This window comes from Lontra canadensis, unplaced genomic scaffold, assembly GCF_010015895.1.
Source record: "Lontra canadensis isolate GAN:19392208 unplaced genomic scaffold, GSC_riverotter_1.0 scaffold26, whole genome shotgun sequence".
NCBI lineage: Eukaryota > Metazoa > Chordata > Mammalia > Carnivora > Mustelidae > Lontra > Lontra canadensis.
Window position 1 is genome coordinate 1,970,046 of NW_022631020.1, and position 20,490 is coordinate 1,990,535.

At 41.5% G+C, this 20,490-nt stretch overlaps 1 protein-coding gene across 9 annotated transcripts in view; it reads right to left on the minus strand.

Moving 5' to 3' along the window:
• The window catches only part of MBNL2 (muscleblind like splicing regulator 2), a 157,336-nt gene that overhangs the window by 33,028 nt on the left and 103,818 nt on the right, over positions 1-20,490 (minus strand). For 5 of the 9 annotated variants that reach the window (XM_032864133.1, XM_032864130.1, XM_032864131.1 and 2 more), the window contains 4 exons: positions 11,236-11,436; positions 8,262-8,525; positions 1,686-1,739; positions 867-1,020 (listed from right to left, as the gene is read on the minus strand). In XM_032864133.1, coding sequence (XP_032720024.1) covers positions 867-1,020; positions 1,686-1,739; positions 8,262-8,525; positions 11,236-11,436 — 673 coding nt within the window. The remainder of the gene's footprint in view (positions 1-866; positions 1,021-1,685; positions 1,740-8,261; positions 8,526-11,235; positions 11,437-20,490) is intronic. The other 4 variants (XM_032864137.1, XM_032864134.1, XM_032864138.1 and 1 more) reach the window with 1 other exon arrangement.

Genomic DNA, 20,490 nt, shown 5'->3' on the forward strand with positions numbered 1-20,490 from the left:
CTCCCAAGCTCTACGGAGGACTCTGTGATGCCAAGTGTGGAAGCTGGGTAGTGCCATGTCATGGGACGTTGGCTGGACTGGTCACAGGGACACTAGGTGCCGGCTCTTTGTGCCACCTTGGGAAGTCACCTCCCACTTAGGGGGCCTCAGTTTTGTCATCTGTAAAACAATCGCCTGCCTGAGGAGATCATGAAGAATCCTCTAAGCTTCGAGATTCTGTGATTAACAGAATTCATCTCTTAGTGGAATGATGCAGTTAATGGACCTTAGCAGTTACTGTTATCAGGCATTGGCTTAGAAACCGAGGATACGAGCTCTATCTACTTGTGCGCTTGGTGAAGTTGAGAAGGATGGCAAAAGAGAGAGGATGAATGTCAAATATGAGTAGAGGATTGCTTTAATTTGAATAGCCTTGTCTCTTTTTTTTTTTTTTCTTTTAGTGCTCGGAACAGGAATAGGAAAAAAAAAAACAGGTTAGTACTTACTGGAATTACTATTTTTAGGTCATTCAGGGTTAAAGACAAATCTCAATGGTCACACAGAAAAGGTCTCGTTGACATAAACGATTTTACACAGCGTGTGTAAATGCGAGAAACAAAAAGGCCTCCCTGCTCTCTGCCTCTCACGGGTTCGGTCTGTCACTGGACTCTACAAAATATTTGGCTGTAGGAGCCTAGCAGCCTTTCGCTCTCATTCCGAGCACAGTACATCTAGCTCGATAGTTTAGGACCATGACGAGTCTCAGGCTGTACTGACTGTACCTTTCCAAGCAAACTAGATGCCACCGAACAGCTTAAAGGAATGAGAAGGAAGCACATGACCGGAAGGGCACACGGACACGGACTTGGGACTGTCGGGGCACGCACCTGTCGGGATAAACGCCGCGTGCTGCTGCAGCTGCGCACTGGTGAGAGCCTGCTGGTAGTGCAAGACGCTGGGATTGAAGACCGTGCTGGCACCGTTGCTTTTTTCAAGTGCTTGTCTCTTTGGTAAGGGATGAAGAGCACCAGGAGGAAAGGCCTATAGGCAGAGAATGGGATAAGACATGTATAACTCAAAGTAACCACACCTCCAGGGTCCGCAGAGATCATCAACTACGACATTCTTTTTCAAAATGACAGCTAAGGAGATGCCTCTGCCATGCACCTTAATTTAAACAGCGGCAATGTCGGGTGAGTGAGGATTTGTTATTTGAGAGCGAAAGCATGATTTCTGTAACCCAAAACGGTGGCATCTCAACTAAGGAAAAGAAAAAACTATCAAGCAACACCAACAAAATAAATAAATAAATAAAGGAAAAAAAATTTAAAAATGTTTTCAGCTTTTAAAATGAGTTAAACTACTCTAAGGGGTGGGGGAGAAGCATTTGTGTTATCATTAATACCTATTCTCTTCAGTAACTAAATAGCAATTGCTTGGATTTAGAGGTTAATAAGAATTATAAGGAGTATTTTCCGAGGCAAGTAATTTAAATTTGCTTCACTCTTTTGCAAAAGGTATTAAAACTTGTTAGGATTAATTTATTTCACGTATTACATATGAAAATGAGATGGCTAAACACCTGATTGAATTTTCTCCATTAATTAATAATAATGATTGTCTGCAACCAATTTTACAAGTAATACAAATCTCAGATGGTTCTCTGAAAAGCTACATGCAAAGCGAAAGGTGAAAGGTCAAAGTACCAGGTCTACAGATGCTTCGAGAGGTCGCTTCATTGCTTTGGCAGTCGACTGAGTCTTTTAATAACAGGCAGCGAGCACATGATGGCAGTGGGCCAATGGGATTCAAGCGAATTAACATACAGGTAAACAGCAAGCAGAGGTGCATCATGGGAACGGCATTGCATTGTGGATAGGTGAGAAGGAAAAAAATATTCTGAATGCAATATACAACGTACAAAACACTAGGCATGCACAACAACAAAAATGTTCTCTAAAGAAATGAATATTACACCTTAAATTAGTATCGAAGCAAAAATGCATCTACTATACCTTAGTTAAAAGCATATAAGAGAGTAAAATATAGATGTTTGAAATTCAGGAAAGTTAATTAAAACAGCAGCTTGCATACACACCATAAGCATTTTTTATATTGCTTCAGAAAAAAATGCAAAACTTTCGAGGGCCATAGGACTGAAGAACTTCTGATAAGTTAGTTTTCGAATGTAAAGTAACGAATGCGCTAAGTATAAGATCCGAGTCAAAAATAAAAGATGCTATTTTCAAATTTTGTAAAAATAATTTTTAATGAAGACCTAGCCTAACAAAATGAAGTGGCAAACTGAGACAAGAAATTCAGGCAAAAAAATATTCAAACACAAGATTATTGAGGCAAAACTGTTTGAGTTTGGATCTTAATTTTTTGTCTGAATCATGTGGGTAATTGTCTCAATTCTTCTCTTCAGTCTGCTAGCATGAATCTGGCAATGAGGGAGCAGGTTCCAAACTTGAGTTTTGAAATTGAATAGTAAGTTTATCAAATTTCCCATTCTCGATCCATTGTACTCTTTCTACCGACTAACTTATCATCCATTCTGTTTTCCACTACATTTGAAATTATAATTCAATTTATCTCAATCAACTTACCGGATTACATTAAGAAAATACCATTGAAAAAGGTATTTTGTGTTCTTGGTTATCAGAATCATTTATACTTAATAATTCTGTGTGTACTTTGAGTTATAATCAGTGACCAACCCAGTTAATGAGAAGTGGAACTCTCGGCTACAACAACAGCTAAAAATAGCAAATAGCTAAAAAAATAATAATAATAAAATAAAAAAGTAGCAAAGAACTGCTTGAAATATTAGACAGAAATAATATTTTTATAACCATACTTTGGGGCAGATAGTCTCATTTAAACAGCTGAAATAATAACAAAGATTGATTGAATCTTCACCACAATGAAACAATTTTCCTAATCCTTGATTATTGCTGTAAAAGATGGAAAAATTCTATGATGGAATTCTGTGAAAAAAAAAAAAAAAATCAAAGGAATAGCTCCAATGCAAATAAAAAATGAAATACCCCTTTTCTATGTGTAGCACAATAGGTAAATCCCTAAGGTTTGTGTAATCAATACAAATTGTGATATTCTAAGGTTCTGAGTTGGAACTACAGCATTTGACATAAAATGGGACAGTACTAAACTCTCAAAATGGGAAACGATGACATTTTCCTTTGCAAATCAAGGGCTTTTCATCATTTGATGATTCAGGATCAAAAGTACAGAGCTGACAGGAGGTAAGTTAAAGATAGGGGGCAGGGTGGGTAGGAGTAAAGTGGGTAGGGAAAGGATTGAAGGCAGAGAAGAGATTTAGAACAGCCAACAGAGAAAAGTTTTGGAAGCAATCTTGAGAGAGGCCATCAACTAATATGAAATCAGTGTTCTGAGAGTAGGATCACAACATTTTTAAAACCCAGAGAGCTCCACATAAGAAAGCTTATTTGTACTGCATAGTCTTTCTTCAGATATAAGTTCCCCATTACGAGACTCCCATGACCCCATGTTCATTTAAAATCTTTGGTTGCTGTAGAGCTTTTAGATTGCTAAAGAATGCAATTCTTTAATAAAGCTTAAATTAATCTGTGCTAACTACATAAGACTGGGCAGCCTGTTCTCCCAGAGTGCACTGAGAACACCAACCCGGAATCATTTTGGCCTCAACCTTCTAGAACTCAGTTCTCTTCTCTTTTCCAGTTCTGGGGAGTTTGAGAGCCAAAGCTACTGTTGGGTTGATTTTGTCTGCTGTGCTAACTGGAAGATTATGTCTCCAAAGGCTGGTATTGAGGAACAAAATTTCAACTTAACAAAGCATCACTTAATGAAGTCTCTGAGTAGGAAAAGAAATATTAAATATTTCTTCCTAGAATAATCACCTGGAAGGTTAATATTTTTTTTTCTGATCTTAGGTTGATGAAACTTAATGTCCACAGAAATTAGAATAATCTAGAAATGTGAAAAAACTGAGAGCTTTCAGCTGAGCTGGACAGCAACGGCATCTCCTTTTCTCCCACTGCGTACCGTGGGTTATCTTTACTAGATGCATTTGTCGGGTCTTTTCAAGGAAACGCTAAGGTTCTGGAGGGTTGAATATACCTATCAGTATCTTGCACACCTCATGCTTTAAAGCACATGTGTAGAGTGTATTTTTCAAAAAATCTGGGTGGATTAATAATTGCATTATAATATGGTTTTGGGGCACCTGGGTGGCTCAGTGGGCTTAGTCTCTGCCTTCGGCTCAGGTCATGATCTCAGGGTCCTGGAATCACGTCCCACACCAGGTTCTCTGCTCGGCAGGGAGCCTGCTTCCTTCTCTCTCCTCTCTGCCTACTTGCGATCTCTCTGTCAAGTAAACAAATAAAATCTTTAAAAAAATGATTAAAAAATTATGGTTTTGTAGTACACAGACATTCTGATCTAGCAGATATATTTGGCATAGGTTTAGCTACACTGGAAGGTCCTCAGGCTCAGACTAGACCCGAAAAATCACTGAGCCTGGTGGGTCTTGGGAGCTTCCATAGGTACCTAAGCAGAGAAAGAGGTTCTCTTTAGTTGAGCCTCTACTCTGTGTCAGTCACATGACATCCATTCTTGCTGGCCTCACCAACATTTTGGATCCCCTGCCCTCTCTGCACCCCCTGAAGTTTTATGTACAAGCAGACAGGTTTTCCTTTCTCTGAGTCAAAGGACAATCCAATTGTAAGTCAAGGCGTGCCAATCAAGGGCCCATGCTGGGCATTAGGGGCAAAGACCAAATCTGAGAAGTCAGAAAACCCTGACGACAGTGATCAGAGCTGCCATTTTGATGCGGAAGAAAGGGATGTGGACACATAGGATGGAATTCAAAATTCCTTTATATGTTTTCTTGGACAGTTGAAATTTCTCTAGCTGACGGCAGCTGGTCCTGTTTGCTTTTACAAAATAGGAATCTGTGTAGCCCCATTTGGAGTGTGTGAAGAAAGACTGCTTGCTTGAAGATCAGATACCCTTTGTGTGAAAATTACCAAAGAGAAGCTCTGTCTGGCTTATTTTCGCATTAAAAAAAAATCTGTTGAGGATGATGCTCAGGTTTTAAGACGTATTGTGCAAGAATCGGGCTCTAAAGGAAATAAATGTCTCCTTTTCTGGAATCAAAGCTTTAAGTGCATTTTCAGGGTCCAATTAATCAAAAGAATGGGAAATCCCTGGACAATAATACAAACTGCATTACAGAAATTCTTTGTGTTGGGAGATGGAGCCCAGGTGAATGGAATACTAATATCTTCTGACTGCAATCATCACTCCCATTTGTTCTTTTAAATAAGGAAATAAGAGGGTTTTTTCAGTGTATTGAGTAATCTTGCTGCTGGAGCAGGAATACTTCGACTTTATCCAGCTGCATTGAGGCTGGTTCAAATGAGCCTCTTGCTTCAACTAAAAAGACATGACAGATTCAAGTAATTTTCATGTCATTGTCAGAAAGAAGCTGGCTTTTGTCCTGAAACTATATTCCTTTGGGTTGTCTCTGAGGATGTTGGAAGATCCCCTGAAATATCAGAACACTCCAAATTTGGGCACAGTATGACAGTCCCAGGAACTGTGGTAACTAAATATCCTGACATCCACGGCAGTAACCTCCATGCACCTTGACGAGTATGATGTGCCAGTGTGTGGAAGGGCGCCTGGCAGGGCACGCAGAGGGGTACAGGCCGGGTCTTCGAATATATCAGGTCGAGGAATGACATGTTGGGGTCAATGGTCATTTCTTCTCTTCTCCCCGTCACCCACCACTGACCTTTATGGGCTGCACTGTTCCTTTGATGACTGAAGTGTACACTGATCGTGGATGTTCGTCTGGGTGGCTTCTCATAAACCAGCAGATACAATCAAGGCGCAGAGAAATTCAGGGCTCAGTTCTCCGGTCACGATTAGTACCAGCGGTTTGTTGTGGCAACAGGTATTTGAGGTATAGGAACTAATTTTTTTTCATACCCCCAGAATCTCATTTCCTACCCCACTGACCAGCACTGGCTATCGTGACCCAGACTGAGCCAATCATGGCATGCTATTATTCTAACCATGAGGACAGCCACGAGAATAATCTTTTTTTTTTTTTTTTCAGAATAACTTTAACTGCTCTTTAGTTGTTGTTGTTGTTTTTTTTTCTCATTAGAACTGCTGTAGAAGATGCTGTTTTCTCTCCTGTCAGAAAACAGAAGAATGTGTCCCCACAGGAGTCTAGACCCATGGTCATTGTTGCATTGAAGAACCTGGTCTTAGAAGATAGAGCTGATATACCAAGGGAAGCAGAAAAGAGGAAAAAAAAAAAAAAAGAGCGAGTGAGAGATCTACTGATTTTCCAGTTTCTGGAACAGGTGCCCCTAATCTCTATTCGACTTCCCTTTGGAGAGCACCACATGAAGTCTAACTTTTTAATTTAAGCTACTTCAGTTGGGTTTTTGTCTCTTGCAGCCGGAGTTCTGACTAGCCTTGGGGACATACCCTTGCTACCCAGTTATGATTTATAATGTCAGCGCAGTGGAAAAAATGTGCCTAACAATCACCTAATTTAGGCTAGCCTAAAATAATGATTACAGCGGAAACAGTTTTATTTCTTATAGGATGAGGTCTTCACTAACAGGATGGTGAGACAGATTCCACATTGGAGAAAGGTACAAAAGACCTCCCTCGCTTGCGAAAAGTGTTCCTTTCTCATCAGCATTAAGTAAGCGATTTACTCCTTTGTATTCTCAATACCGGATCTGGAACCCAGAACTTACTATGTGTTCAAGTTCCACCTCCACACACCCCCTCCAGCTCTACTCTCAATTACAATCAGTTTTGCCAACTGCTCTTTTAGCTACAACAAAAAAGAGGGAGAATTTCTCTGTATTGTAGTTAGAAGATTGCGTTTTAAAGCGTATCTTTCGTCTCTGAAGTCCTATCTGTCTCTTCTAAGGAAGGACTGCCCACTGGGTCCCCGCTGGACCCCATAGTGCATTTCCATCATCACTGAGGAGCACTGTTACTCTCACTTACTCAACTCCAAGCTCCTCAAGGGCAAGAAAATCTGCTTAATTTCTGGATGCTTCCCAGCAAGGGTCCAATGCATGTTAGCTCTCATCACGTGTTTTGAATGAATGAATGAATGAATGCACAGTGTCTATCCAATAGTATAATAGGCTTCTGATAAAGCCAGCGATCTCAGCTAATGCTAATTAGCAATTTCTACAACCTAGTGTGATGGTTCGCAAACCCTGCCGCACACTGGAATCCCATGAGCCGTTTCAGAAAAGGCCACTGCCCAGGCCACACCCAGACCACTAAAATAAGAAACTCTGGGGGAAGGGGCCGATATTGGAACCTTTCAAGACCCTTCAGGTAATTCCAGAATATGCCAAGTTTGAGAACCAGGGTTCTAGGCAGGTGCTTGTCCACTGTTAACGTGTATACAAAACACCTGAGGATATTTTAAAATTGGAATTCTAATCCCAAAGGGCTTGGGTGGAGCTGAAGGGCTGTAACAGATTCCCCAGGGATGAGGAGGAAGACGAGGAGGAGGAAATTTAGGAGGAGCAGCAGGAGGAAAACACGGAGGAGGCAGAGGAGGAGCGGGATCGAAGAGGAGGGGAGGAGGTGGTGGCAGCTGGTTTCTAAGGGACATTACAGTGACTCAGGAGGCGGGGCTGGGTTACAGCCCCCGCCCCCACCCCCGCCCCTTTTTTAAAGCACCAGTTGGTAGAGCTCCATTTTCATCTGTTTCCTTTCCTGACTTCATGTTCTGCGCACAATTTCAGTTAGGGGGAGGAAGTTTGAAGGAAAGCGGGGGAACAGGAGCGGGTTGAGCCAGTCACTGCCGGTCACCTGTTGCGGGCCGCTGCGCTCCGCGGCAGGGCAAAGCCATCCTTCCCTCGCCGGGGCGGCCCGGGGGGGGGCCCCCCTTCCCGGTGGCTCCAGGCGGCTGCCCACCCGGAGGAGGGGGAGGGGGAGGAGCAGCAGCCCCGGGAGGGCTCGCTACGGGGTGGGGTGGGTGCTGGCGGCTCGCGGGGGTGCCCTGCGCCTGAGGGATTTACTTATTGTGCTGAAGAAGGGAAGGAGGGGGGGAAACAAAAACAAAACAAACCGGGAAAACACCAACAGAACTTAGGCAGCGGAGCAGCGGGGATGGCAGCCTTCCCTAGTTCCCGGCGGCGGGGAGAGCGTCGGCATCCCGCGGGGCGCCCCGCGGCTCCCCGGGCCCGGCGCAGGAAGGTGCGCGGCGGGCGCGCCCCACTTACCATGACTGTGGCCGCGGCCGCGGCTGCCTGGGCGGCCACTGCCGCTTGGTTGGCTTGGTGCTGCGCAGCTTTGATTTTGGCCTGCAAGTGTGCAGGAGGGTGAAAATATTTGCATTTCTCCCTCATGCAACGCCCCTTTATGTAATCCATACAAACGGTTACGGTGTTGTCGTTTGTGTCGATCATGGTGCTGTCTGCGGGGTGTGCAAAGCGGCAGTCGGTCTCCCCCCGGGCACAGTTTCCTCGCTGGAACTCCCTGCATACCTAGGACACGGGGGGCGAGAAGAGCGCAAGATGCAGAAGGACGCCTGAGGGCCGCCGGCGCAGCCATTTATGTTTAAAATAATTTTTTTTAAAGGAATAAATGCTTTTCCTTTCTTTTCATGGTGGCTTTTGTGCCATTTCGATACAAAATCTGATTTTGAGTCAGGGACTCAACCAGGATCAAACTGATGAGTTTGGCTGCGACCTCTTTTCTGAAGTGAAACTCTGGATTGAGAAAATAAGGTGAAAGTCTGCAGCTGGGCTAAAATCACGAAAATCAACAAAGACTCCCTTTATCTCTGGGTAGTGTGCATATCTCTGTATCTACTTTACAATAATTAGGACACAAAGTATGTGTATATGTATCTATATATAGTATGGAATTTGGACATGTATGTCCATATCCAAATCTCCTCCTGTCCTGAGGACTCTGGGATGCCACAGGCTTGCGGTATCACAGACCAAGCCTCTAGGGAGGGGCTGTACAACTCCAGACAGAACTGGGGGAAACAGACTTGTTCCTTCCCTGAGGATGGGCGTGGGTGGGGTGGAACTAAATACCCCTGTTTCCCTCTAGGTCTCCCCTGCTCTACAAAGATAACTTACAGTGGTTAAGTCAGAACTATTGGACCTACGACATTGAAACTTGCATTTAAAGCCACTCTGTTATTGTTGACAGCACAGACAGAAAGGAAATATAAAAAGGAGAGAAATAAGTGGAGGAGAGTAGGAACAGTTTGAAATGATGTGTTGCTGTTGCTTTTATAGTCCTTAATCCTTAGTTATCCTGAAGTCTCACATACTAGAATGTTCCATCCTCTACGGATACTGGTGGATCAAAAGTTTACCATGTAAAGAAAGTTTTGTTCAGAATTTAAGGAGTATTCTTAATTCTGCCCTGAATGTCAACAACATAAGATGATATGGAAAATAAATAGACAAAATAATTATATTTATAAAATATCAGTAGCAGGGCAGAACTAATAGTAAAATTGTAAGTTATTTCCCTTTTAGGCTCTCGTTCCAAAGTCAATATGTTGAAGTGGTGGTTGGTATCTTGACCATCAGTGACGTCATATGAAGTATCACTAATGTGACAGATGAGCCCCGTGCAAGTCAAAGGGGCTTGCAAAATACAGTTTCACTGACCAGTGGTCAAGAGAGTTTGAAAGGTAAGCAGATAGGTCACAAAACTGCTCCTTCTTTCCTCCTGCTTTGGCTACAAGCCAATATTCCATCTTTAGTTCATAAAATGTACAAAATAAAAATTACTCAGCTGTTCCCATCAATTCTGAGTCAGCCTTCCTTTCTAAATGCAATCCTCCGGTCTGAGACTGCATCGGAGGTGCAGACTGGCCATCAAACGTTTTCCAAGGGTCTCTGTGTGCGGCCAACTTCCTGCCTAGTTTGAAATGAACTCTAAGCTGCCCTGCTAAAGTCACTGTCAATTATTTTTCAATGTCTTTGTCCACTAGTCCTGATGGGGAGGAGGATTTGTCCCCAACTCAGCTGATTTGATTTATTTTCTAAACCACACATTCGGAAACTGAACACTAAAGTGCCAAGGGGCCAGCAGGTGGAGCCCCAAACACTTTTGCAGACCATGAAAGTTCTGTTCTATACTCACAGGGGTGGACTGGATCAAAACAGTACTGTTAGGAACTATAGTCTTTTCATTTGGGGATCCATAAACTCCAGATTGAAGCTGATATTAGGGAGCCACATTTTACTGCCCTCAAGAATTAAGTGGTAAGTATTTATAATTAAAAAATTTTTTATTGGGTCAATATTTAAACAAATGCACCTTGAAAGAACATTCTCCAGTGATCCAGCGTAAGCACAGTGAACATCCTAACTGTGTATATATCACCTAACAACTCTAATGGGTAATGGCATTAAAGGAGCTTGTTGAAAAATCTACGAGAATCTTTACGTACCTGTATAAAATGCTCGTTAACTATCACAGCATATAGTACGTAAGATAAATCCTCTAACTCTGATGAAAGAGAAATGTTACCCCACAAAGGCTGGCTTGACTCATGACTTAACAGTTATGTTCTATAAATACATGACCTTGTTTTCTTGACTTTTATAGAACAGTTAAAGAAAATATCTCAATCGATAATTAAATTGGCCCAGCTTCCAGTTCCCCTGCTTACCAACAAGACAGCCAGAGCTGAGATTCTGGAACATACCAATATAACCGTATTAGTTCTTAAAATATTGACATATGATCACACCAAGTGGTCAACAGTCATGGTTCTACTTACTCCCACCCCTGTGCCCAAGTGTCCCCCCATTGGCCTGACTGCTGGGCCTCTGATTTGCCCATTCTCAGACCTTTCCAGGATCCATCAGAGGTTAACGCGTGGCACCTGGAGGCCTTCGGGAGCCTTCTCTGTGGTCTGCACAGTGATTGACTGATAGTTCCCTTCGTTGTTCAATACTCTGCCCCTGAACACACATTCCTGGTAGGTAAATTTTGTTTGTGCTAAGCTAATTCTTTTCCTACAGACTCATTTCCTTTATAGTCTGCCTTAAATGGAAACCATAGAATTACGAATGCCTGGCTTTTAGACGAATGTGTGTGTGCGCATGTCCGTGCACATGGCTGTTTGTAAGACTGAATGAATATTTTACACGGGTTCACTTACATAGAAGTACACTTCTACCCCAAATGCATCTCAAACCACAAATATAATTGAAGTACCTCCAGCTTGTCAGTCCTGAGAAGTTTCTGAGTTGCAGTTGAGCCCGGGACAGTGACGGGTGGACTTCCGGGAACAATAACGGGTGTGGTGGGTAGAATTTCCGTTGGGACTAACCCAACTCCAGGGGTTACAGGTGCTAAGTAAGGAGCAAAGCTAATCGCCGTGTTTGTCCCTATGGCGGGACCTACAGGAAAAGTGGGCTGTTAAAGGAAGACAACATAGGACAAAGATTTCTTTAGAATAAAACTTTAAAAAATCACCAGCAATTCATCATAGACAAGACTCTGTGTGTGTATAAACCGGTATCTGCGAAAGCTCATTAAGCTTCCCTGTTTTGTTTTGCTTAATAAAAAATGAAAGCCATATAGATCCTCTCTTCCTAAAACCATATCAAAAAATCATGGGAGAACATTGCAGAAACCTAATTACAGTGAACAGGTTAAACTTTTATTTCTATGAAGGCGTTCTCAAGAAAAGAAAATACTAATTCTCACTGTAATTGCTCATCATTCCAAACACTGGATGTTAGTAAGGGAGTAAAACCTACGGAAAGCTGACTCCAATTCTCTCCTTTCTCCTCCATGGCTTTCAAAAAGGACATGAATAAAGGAAAAACCTTGAATGGCGCCCGACTTTCCAGTTGATCAAGTTTGTACATTCTCAAAAAGCAGGGATTATTTGGGGCTGCATTTTCTCAAACTCACCAGCATGTTCCCGTAGCCCATCACTAGCATGCACGTATCCCAGTGTTCATAGGCAATATTCATGGAAAGCTGCTATTTCATTGTCCAGCATAGCCATGTCTAGATACAACCCTCCCTCCCTAAAAGTTTTGATGGAAGAGCATCATTTGGCCAATATCTCAATTGGCCAATTTTTCAAATGGCCATTCAAACTTAGTTTGGTTTCCTAGGTCAAAATCAGCACAGCCGTGATAAATGCATTCCGTACCTTATTTAAACTTCTATATCCCTACACTCCTTGTCCACAGCTAAGAAGAAATACACTAAGGGGTCCATAAGATGATTATTTTTAAAAGTTCCCCCTAAAAAATACATCTCTCAGAAAGGAAATAATATAAGAGAACAAGAAACTTTGCCTGACTCTTCTAGAACCAATGTTAAAAACTGAAGATGTTGGGATGCCTGGGTGGCTCAGTTGGTTAAGCAACTGCCTTCAGCTCAGGTCATGATCCCAGAGTCCTGGGACCGAGTCCCGCATTGGGCTCCCAGCTCAGCGGGGAGACAGCTTCTCCCTCTGACCTTCTCCCCTCTCATGTTCTCTCCCACTTTCTCCCTCTCTCTCTCTCTCAAATAAACAAAATCTTTTAAAAATGTATTAAAGAGAAAACTGAGGATGCTGAAGATTTTTCTTAGAATAAATTTTACACCAAATTGTACCCGAATGGTTTTTGTTGGTTGCTTGCTTTTTTAGTTAATGGATGACTTTTAACTTATTTTTAGGACCAGTATGCAGATATTTGCAATTATGTGTTAATGCAATTTTCTAATACCGAACCATGCCATTGGCCCTGTCACTCTGCTTCGCTATTTATATATTGTGAGTAACATTTTTGTTTTCTATTTATGGCTCTGAATGAGCTGTTGAACATATGGGAAAAATAACAATCTATGTTTATTAAACAAATTTTTTGTTGACAGCAATAATGGAAAAATATCTCTTATGAATGCTCATGTTAGAAAACAGTGAAATATTTATAGTCTGTACAGGGAGTTCTCAGAGAGTCTGGAAGTCTTTACCATAGTGGCTGGGGGCCACAAGAGGTGATTCTAATGGACTGCGAGCGCTGCCGTAGCCCTCCCACGAGGGGCTCTTAGATCTTTATGGCTCAGACGTAAAATTCACTTTGGGACAGAGTTGCAACATGAGGTCTCAACATGGGAAATAGATGGCAGTCAGGAATTTTTTTCTCCAAAATTTTATATGTGTATGTTTTCCATTTTCAACCCATTTGAGCCATAATTACAGAAAGTTGTGGTTTTCAGGAACTATAGCTTTTATAAGTTAGTGTTCTTGAAAGAAAGCCAAGTGATTTAAATGGTATGACTACATAATGTTAGAATTTAAAAAAAATCAACCCTGAAAGGTCATAAATCACAACAGATCAGTGATTCAAAAAACTAGCTCTATCAGAAATGTCTGTGGGGAATTTCTTAAATAGAGATATGCCAGACTCAATAGGTCTAGGCAGGGGCCCTGAAATTTGCATTAAAAAAAATTTACTACATGATTTGATGTGTGGCCCAGTTTAGGCACCACTGTCCTAGATGAATTGTGAAAGTATTAAAACACTTGTACTCAAAGTGTCATTTAACCCAGAGACCAATTATCAAAGTAAACATTGAAAGAAGAGAGTCCTCCCCCCACACCCCCAGTTTTGACTTTCTGTAGCAGCAAATTCTCAACCCCTCCCCCTGTGGATCATTTGAAGTCAGGGTCAGAGTGGTGACATAAACACAGCTTGAAACTTGACTGACAAAAGGATGTCAGAACCTCAAAACTCATTTCCTGAAACCTTTTCACGTATCAACAAATCTATTACAATTAGGAAGATTGTGTTTTCCAAAATGTATGTTACTGTTCATCTAATGTAATGATCTAAAATGAATGTTGCAGTTTGCTTTACTAATGATAGCTCCGATACGGCTAGGAGAGAGTATTATTTAAAAATAAAGCCATAGATTTTAGACTGAGATTGATCTGAATTCAAATCCAGAGCTTTGCCGGTTAATGTTTATCCTGGGCAGTGAGCTAACCTCCCCGGGGTTCAGTTTTCTCAAAAGCAGACAGGACATAAAACTTTAAGCTCAGCTTAAAACCTTAAGCTCAAGAGTTGGGGCAAACTGGGTATTATTTCTCCAGCCCTTTCCCATGGTCAGAACTCCGTAAACAATAGCTCTCATCAGTAGTGTAAAATCTAGCATTAATAAGGTTTTTCCCCCAAAAGGCCCACTGCTTCTAGAACAGGAATATAACCAGCATAGTAATGTGATAACAGAGGTATAAACTCTATTAGTGTTTAATAAATGATAGCTAATGTCTTCTCTTTTTTGAAATACGGGCTGGGAAAATATATACTTTCTTTCACATGTAGCTGAAAGTTAAAAGTTTATAGGTCTTAGGAAGATAGAGTCCATGAGATATTTTCTCTCTCTTTAATAAGGTGTTTTTCACTGAAGGTAATGAGTAAGAATTAAAGTTAAGGTCCTCTTTGGAGACGGGCACTCCATCATTATCACTGTTGACAGTAATACCTTATGCCTCTGAAGGGTTCCCAGTGTTCAAATTGTTCTCACACACCTTGTCTTCTTTAACCTTCTCAATATCCGTGAAGGGCAAGGGTGGCCGTGAGAACTTGCAGGTGAAAGCAATTTAGAGTAGAGACCAAATGGATCATGCAAGGTCAATGCCGCCGAGGCAGAGTCAGGGCAAAGCACCCAGTTTGGGGCTATTTCCCTTCCTCCGCACTCCCTAGATTGCTGGTAATTTCTTAAAACAGAAGAGGGACAACAGCCCCTGCCCCAGCTGCACTAATGTCTCTGAGCATAAGGCCAGAGTGCTGGTGGGGAGCTGTGTCCCACCATCAGCCTCCTCCACATGGGAGGGGCGGGTGAGGCTGTTCCCTACAGTGGTGCCCTGGAAAAGTGGATCCCAGATCCCAGATTCAAATTAAACTCCCCCAGTAGAGTCCAGGCTGACATCATGTCCTCGCATCTGAATTTAGGGCTTAGCTGCAGCTAAGAAGAGAAGAGCAGCACTTCCAAAGGATTCTGGTCCCGGGGCACACCAGCCAGTGCCTGGGAGCCTTGGCCCCATGGTTTCTGCAGAAGGCCTCCCGCCATGTTTGAGATGGGATCCACTGGGTTCTTGATCATCTCTCAGAACTAGCTGCAGCTAGAGAGGCCGGAGGACAAAGCGACGGCATCTTCTGGACAAAAATGGCTTCTGAAATGCTGGCCTTGCTATTTGTAATTTCTGTACTTCATTCCACATTCCTGTGTTTCTCTCTTCAGCTTCTCCCATGCTAGTCTTCTTTCTCAGTGCATTACACCAGTAGATCTGGGTTCAAAGACTTCTCTATCTCTCTCTCACACACACGTACACACACATTCAGCACGTGTTCTTTGATATTTTGTAGTGGAAGGAAAGATCAGTGCTGTGTAGTAATGACTAAGTGGCCAGAGGTGTTTTATGGCTCTAAAATTTAGTCAGTTAACTTTTTAAAAGAGGAGCGTGAGAGTTTATACATGTAGAAAGCTTTGACTTCAAAGGGTAGGTATTCAGCCCTCAAACTGAAAGGCTTAAAACATGGCATCCCTTAAGCCTGCTCTCTTTTCTTCTAGAAGCATCTCTGGAAGGCAGACTACTCAACGCAAGACCTTGTCCTTGAGGACTGAGTTGTATAGGCTCTTAAAACTCGATCCTAGTAAGGCTACCCATCCCCACACTTCTTTTTCTTTTTTTTTTTTTTTAATTGGCATGCAACATTATATTAGTTTCAGGTGTATGATGTAATGATCGATATTTGTATATACTGTGAAATGATCACCACTGTAAGTCATTAAGATTTATCACCATATGGAGGTACAGAATTTGCCTTCCTGTGAAGAGAACATTTAAGATTTACTCTCTTAGCAACTTTCAACTATGCGGTATTCTTTTTTTTTTTAATTTTTTATTTTTTCAGTGTAACAGTATTCATTATTTTTGCACCACACCCAGTGCTCCATGCAATCCGTGCCCTCTCCAATACCCACCACCTGGATCCCGCAACCTCCCACCCCCCACCCCTTCAAAACCCTGATTGTTTTTCAGAGTCCATAGTCTCTCATGGTTCACCTCCCCTTCCAATTTCCCTCAACTCCCTTCTCCTAACTCCCCTTGTCCTCCATGCTATTTGTTATGCTCCACAAATAAGTGAAACCATATGATAATTGATTTTCTCTGCTTGACTTATTTCACTCAGCATAATCTCTTCCAGTCCCGTCCATGTTGCTACAAAAGTTGGGTATTCATCCTTTCTGATGGAGGCATAATACTCCATAGTGTATGTGGACCACATCTTCCTTATCCATTCGTCCGTTGAAGGGCATCTTGGTTCTTTAGACAGTTTGGCGACCGTGGCCATTGCTGCTATAAACATTGGGGTACAGATGGCCCTTCTTTTCACTACATCTGTATCTTTGGGTAAATACCTAGTAGTGCAATGAACTATGTGCTATTCTTAACTGTAGTCCCAAGCTGACTATTACCATCCCCATAAATTACTTTTTTTTTAAGTAACTGGAAGATTGTATTTTTTTTTTTTAAGATTTTATTTCTTTATCTGACAGAGGGAGAAATCACAAGTAGGCAGAGAGACAGACAGAGGTGGGGGTGGGGGGGAAGCAGGCTCCCTGCCCAGCAGAGAGCCCGATGCGGAACTCGATCCCAGGACCCTGGGGTCATGACCTGAGCTGAAGGCAGAGGCTTAACCCACTGAGCCATCCAGGTGCCCCCTGGAAGATTGTATCTTATGACTCCATCTCACTAGCCCCTTTCCCCTGCCTCTGGAAACTACCAATCTTTCCATCTGAAAGATTGATAGATAGATTCTATCTACCTATCTCTCTATGAGCTTGTTTTTTTGTTTTGTTTTTCTTCGTTTTTTTTTTCTTTTTCTTGCTTTCTTTTCTTTTTTTTTTTTAACTTCTATGTATAAGTGAGATCATATAGTATTTGTTTTTTCCATGTGACTTATTTCACTTAATATAATCCCCTTGTGGTCCATTCACGTAGTTGCAAATGGCAAGACTTCATTCTTATTAATGGCTGAATGATATTTCATTGTATATACACCACATCTTCTTTACCCATTCATCCATTAACAGACCCTTGGGTTGTTTCCATATATTGGCTATTATAAATAATGCTGCAACAAACATAGGGGTGCAGGTATCTTTTCAAGTTAGTCTTCTCTTCTGTGGATAAATACCCATGAGTGGAAATAATAGATCATATGGTAATTCCATTTTTAATTTTTTGAGAAACTTCTATACTGTTCTCCACAGTGACTGCACCAATTTACATTCCAATGCAATGGATTTCCTTTTCTCCATATCCTGGCCATACTTGGTACCTCTTATCTTTTTGATAACACCATTCTAACAGATGTGAGGTGACACCTTTCTTTTTCTTTAAAGACTTATTTATTTGAGAGAGAGAGAGCATGTGTGTGTGTATGCTCGACTCAAGGGAAGAGTAGAGGGAGAGAATCTTTAAGCGGACTCCCCAGTGAGCGCAGAGCTCAACACAGGCCTCCATGTCATGAACCTGACATCATGACTTGAGCCAAAAACCAAGAGTCTGATGCTTAACCGACTGAGCCAGCCAGGTGCCCAATGTGAGGTGGTATCTTACAGTGATCTTTATTTGCATTTCCCTGACGATCAGTGTTGTTGGCCATCTGCATGTCTGTCTTCTTTTAAAAAATGTCTATTCAGATCTTCTTCCCCTTTTTAAAAATAGGCAGAGGATTTTGTTTTCTTCTTTACTATACTGTGGTATGAATTCTTACTGTATTTTGGATGTTAACCCCTTATCAGATATATGATTTGCAAATATTTTCTCCTATCCCATAGGTTGTCTTTTCATTTTGTCGATGGTTTCTTTTGGTGGGCAGAATTTTTTAGTTTGAAGCAGTCCCACTTGTTGATTTTTGCTTTTTGATGCCTTTGCTTTTATTATCAAATCCCGAAAATCATCACAGGACTGATGTCACCACCTATGTTTTCTTTTAGGAAAGGAGTTTAATGGTTTCAGATCTTACACTCAAGTCTTTAATCCATTTTGAGTTAATTTTAGTGCATGGCATAAGACAGTGGTCCAGTTTCCTTCTTTTGTAGGTAGCTGCTCAGTTTTCCTGCATTATTCATTGAAGAGACTTTTCCCATTATATATTCTTGGGTCCTTTATTATAAATTAGTTGACAATATATGAGTGAATTTGTTTCTGGGCTCTCTATTCTGTTAAATTGATCTAAGCATCTGTTTTTTATGCCAAGACTATACAGTTTTAAAAAAATTTTTGCTAACATATACTGTATTATTAGCCCCAGGGGTACAGGTCTGTGAATTGCCAGGTTTACACACTTCATAGTACAGTTTTGATTACAGTTTTGTAATATAGTTTGAAATCAGACAGCATGATGCCTCCAGCTTTGTTCGTCTTTCTCAAGATATTTTTGGCTATTCAGGGTTTTTTGTGATTTCATACACATTTGATGATTATTTGTTCTAGTTCTGTGAAAAATGCCATTGTAATTTTGATGGGGATTATTTGAATCTGTAGATCACTTTGGGTACTATGGCTATTTTAACAATATTAATCCTTCCAATCCATGAGCATGGAATATCTTTCCACTTAGTTCTGTCTTCTTCAATTTCTTTTCACCAATATCTTATAATTTTCAGTGCACAGACCTATTACCTCCTTGGTTAAATTTATTCCTATGTATAACTTGATGCAGTTATACATGGGATTTTTTTCCATAATTTTTCTGATAGTTCATTATTAGTGTATAGAAAGATGACAGATTTCTGTGTTTTGATTTTGTATACTGCGATATTACTAAACTCATTTAATAGTTCTAACCACTAACTTCTTTATCTTGAGTGTAGACACAAAGGCTGTGTGTTGGGTGGAGGGTGCGGTGTGCAAGGAAGGAAAGGAAAAGAATTACTGTTATGTCCAATTAGGAATCAGGGAGAGAAAAACTGCCAGGAGGAAAAACTGAAGGGGACTTTTAAAATATGGTGAGTTTGAGACAGAAGAGTTATAAGAGGAAAGAATGGTAGGTGTTTTCATTCACTCAGTGAGTTATTTTTTGGTACAAACATTGTAGCAGGCCACCATGTGTACACTTATTAAATGTAAACCCTAATGGGAAAGAACAAACAAAATTATGACTTACGTTTATGGATAGACAGAAAGGAGGAGCCTCCCTGACAGTGATGGAGGTTTGTGGTGGGTCACAGAGAATGAATCTGGAGTCCTTCTGGACAAGATCAAGTTACCATGTGATGAGCAGTAGGACACTTCCAGCAAGAGTTTTGTGTGTTCACAGAACTGAAAGCCGGGTTTGGTTCCAGTGAATACAGAAAGAGTGGCCCATGATGAGGTGGTGAGCTGGTGGGGCCCGGGGCACAGACCACATTCTAGAGCACAGTCATGGTTACATGTTTACACTTTGTTTCTAACGAAATGGGAGAGCTCTAGTGTGTTTTAAGGGAGTGGTATGATGCTCTTATGTGTTACAGATATTCCTCTGGTAATAAAGCAAGAGTGGAATAAAGCAAGAGTGGAAATTGACAGAGTAGAAAGGAAATATTTGAATAACGGACTGATGGAAGCTTGGGTTGGAGAAGGTAGAGAAGGAAGCAAACTTGAAAGCAGTTATGACAGGACCTGCTGATGGACTGGTTGTGAAAGAATCTGCTTAATTTTGGTTTTGAAACTGCTGGTTCCATTTATTGAAACGGGAACATTGGGCTTGAACATGTCACATTCCTGTGAGCAAATATGTGAACTTGGGGCTCCAAGGAGAAGACTGGAAATACATATAGGGGAGTACTCAGCTTACAGATGATTTACAGCCATGGGAATGAATGAGATCATGAAGGAAATGCCCAGTGCCAGGAACCTCCATGTACAGCAGTCTCCGCACATAGTAGAGGAACACAAAGGGCAACATCGCCAGCCTTTTCTTGGGGAGGAGGACAGATCAGAGAGGAAGGAGTGTTCTACAAAGGAGAGGCTGATTATGTGGGTTGAATATGGCTAAGAGGTCAAATGAACACAACAAAGCCAAAAGAGACCACTGGTTTAGCAATATGGAGGTCACTGATGAGATAATCAAGGGACTAGGTTTAGGGTAGATGGAAGTTAAGAGGGAGTGGAAAAAATATCCATAGTCCTTTGGAGAAGGAAACCTAAAAATGGAGTTGTACCTGCTACTCTGTGTTTATCAGTGTATTTGTCTTAAGCAATTCCATGTGTTATTCATTTCTTGTGGCCTGTCTGACAAATTGCCACAAACTTGGCGACATACAACAATGCGAATTTATCCTTGTATTGTTCTGAAGGTCAGAAATCTGAAGTCGGTTTCACCAGGTCCAAATCAAGGTATTGGCATTTTGTGTTCCCTCCAGAGGCTCAAGGGAAGAATCTATTCCTCTTCAGTCTTCTGGCGGCTG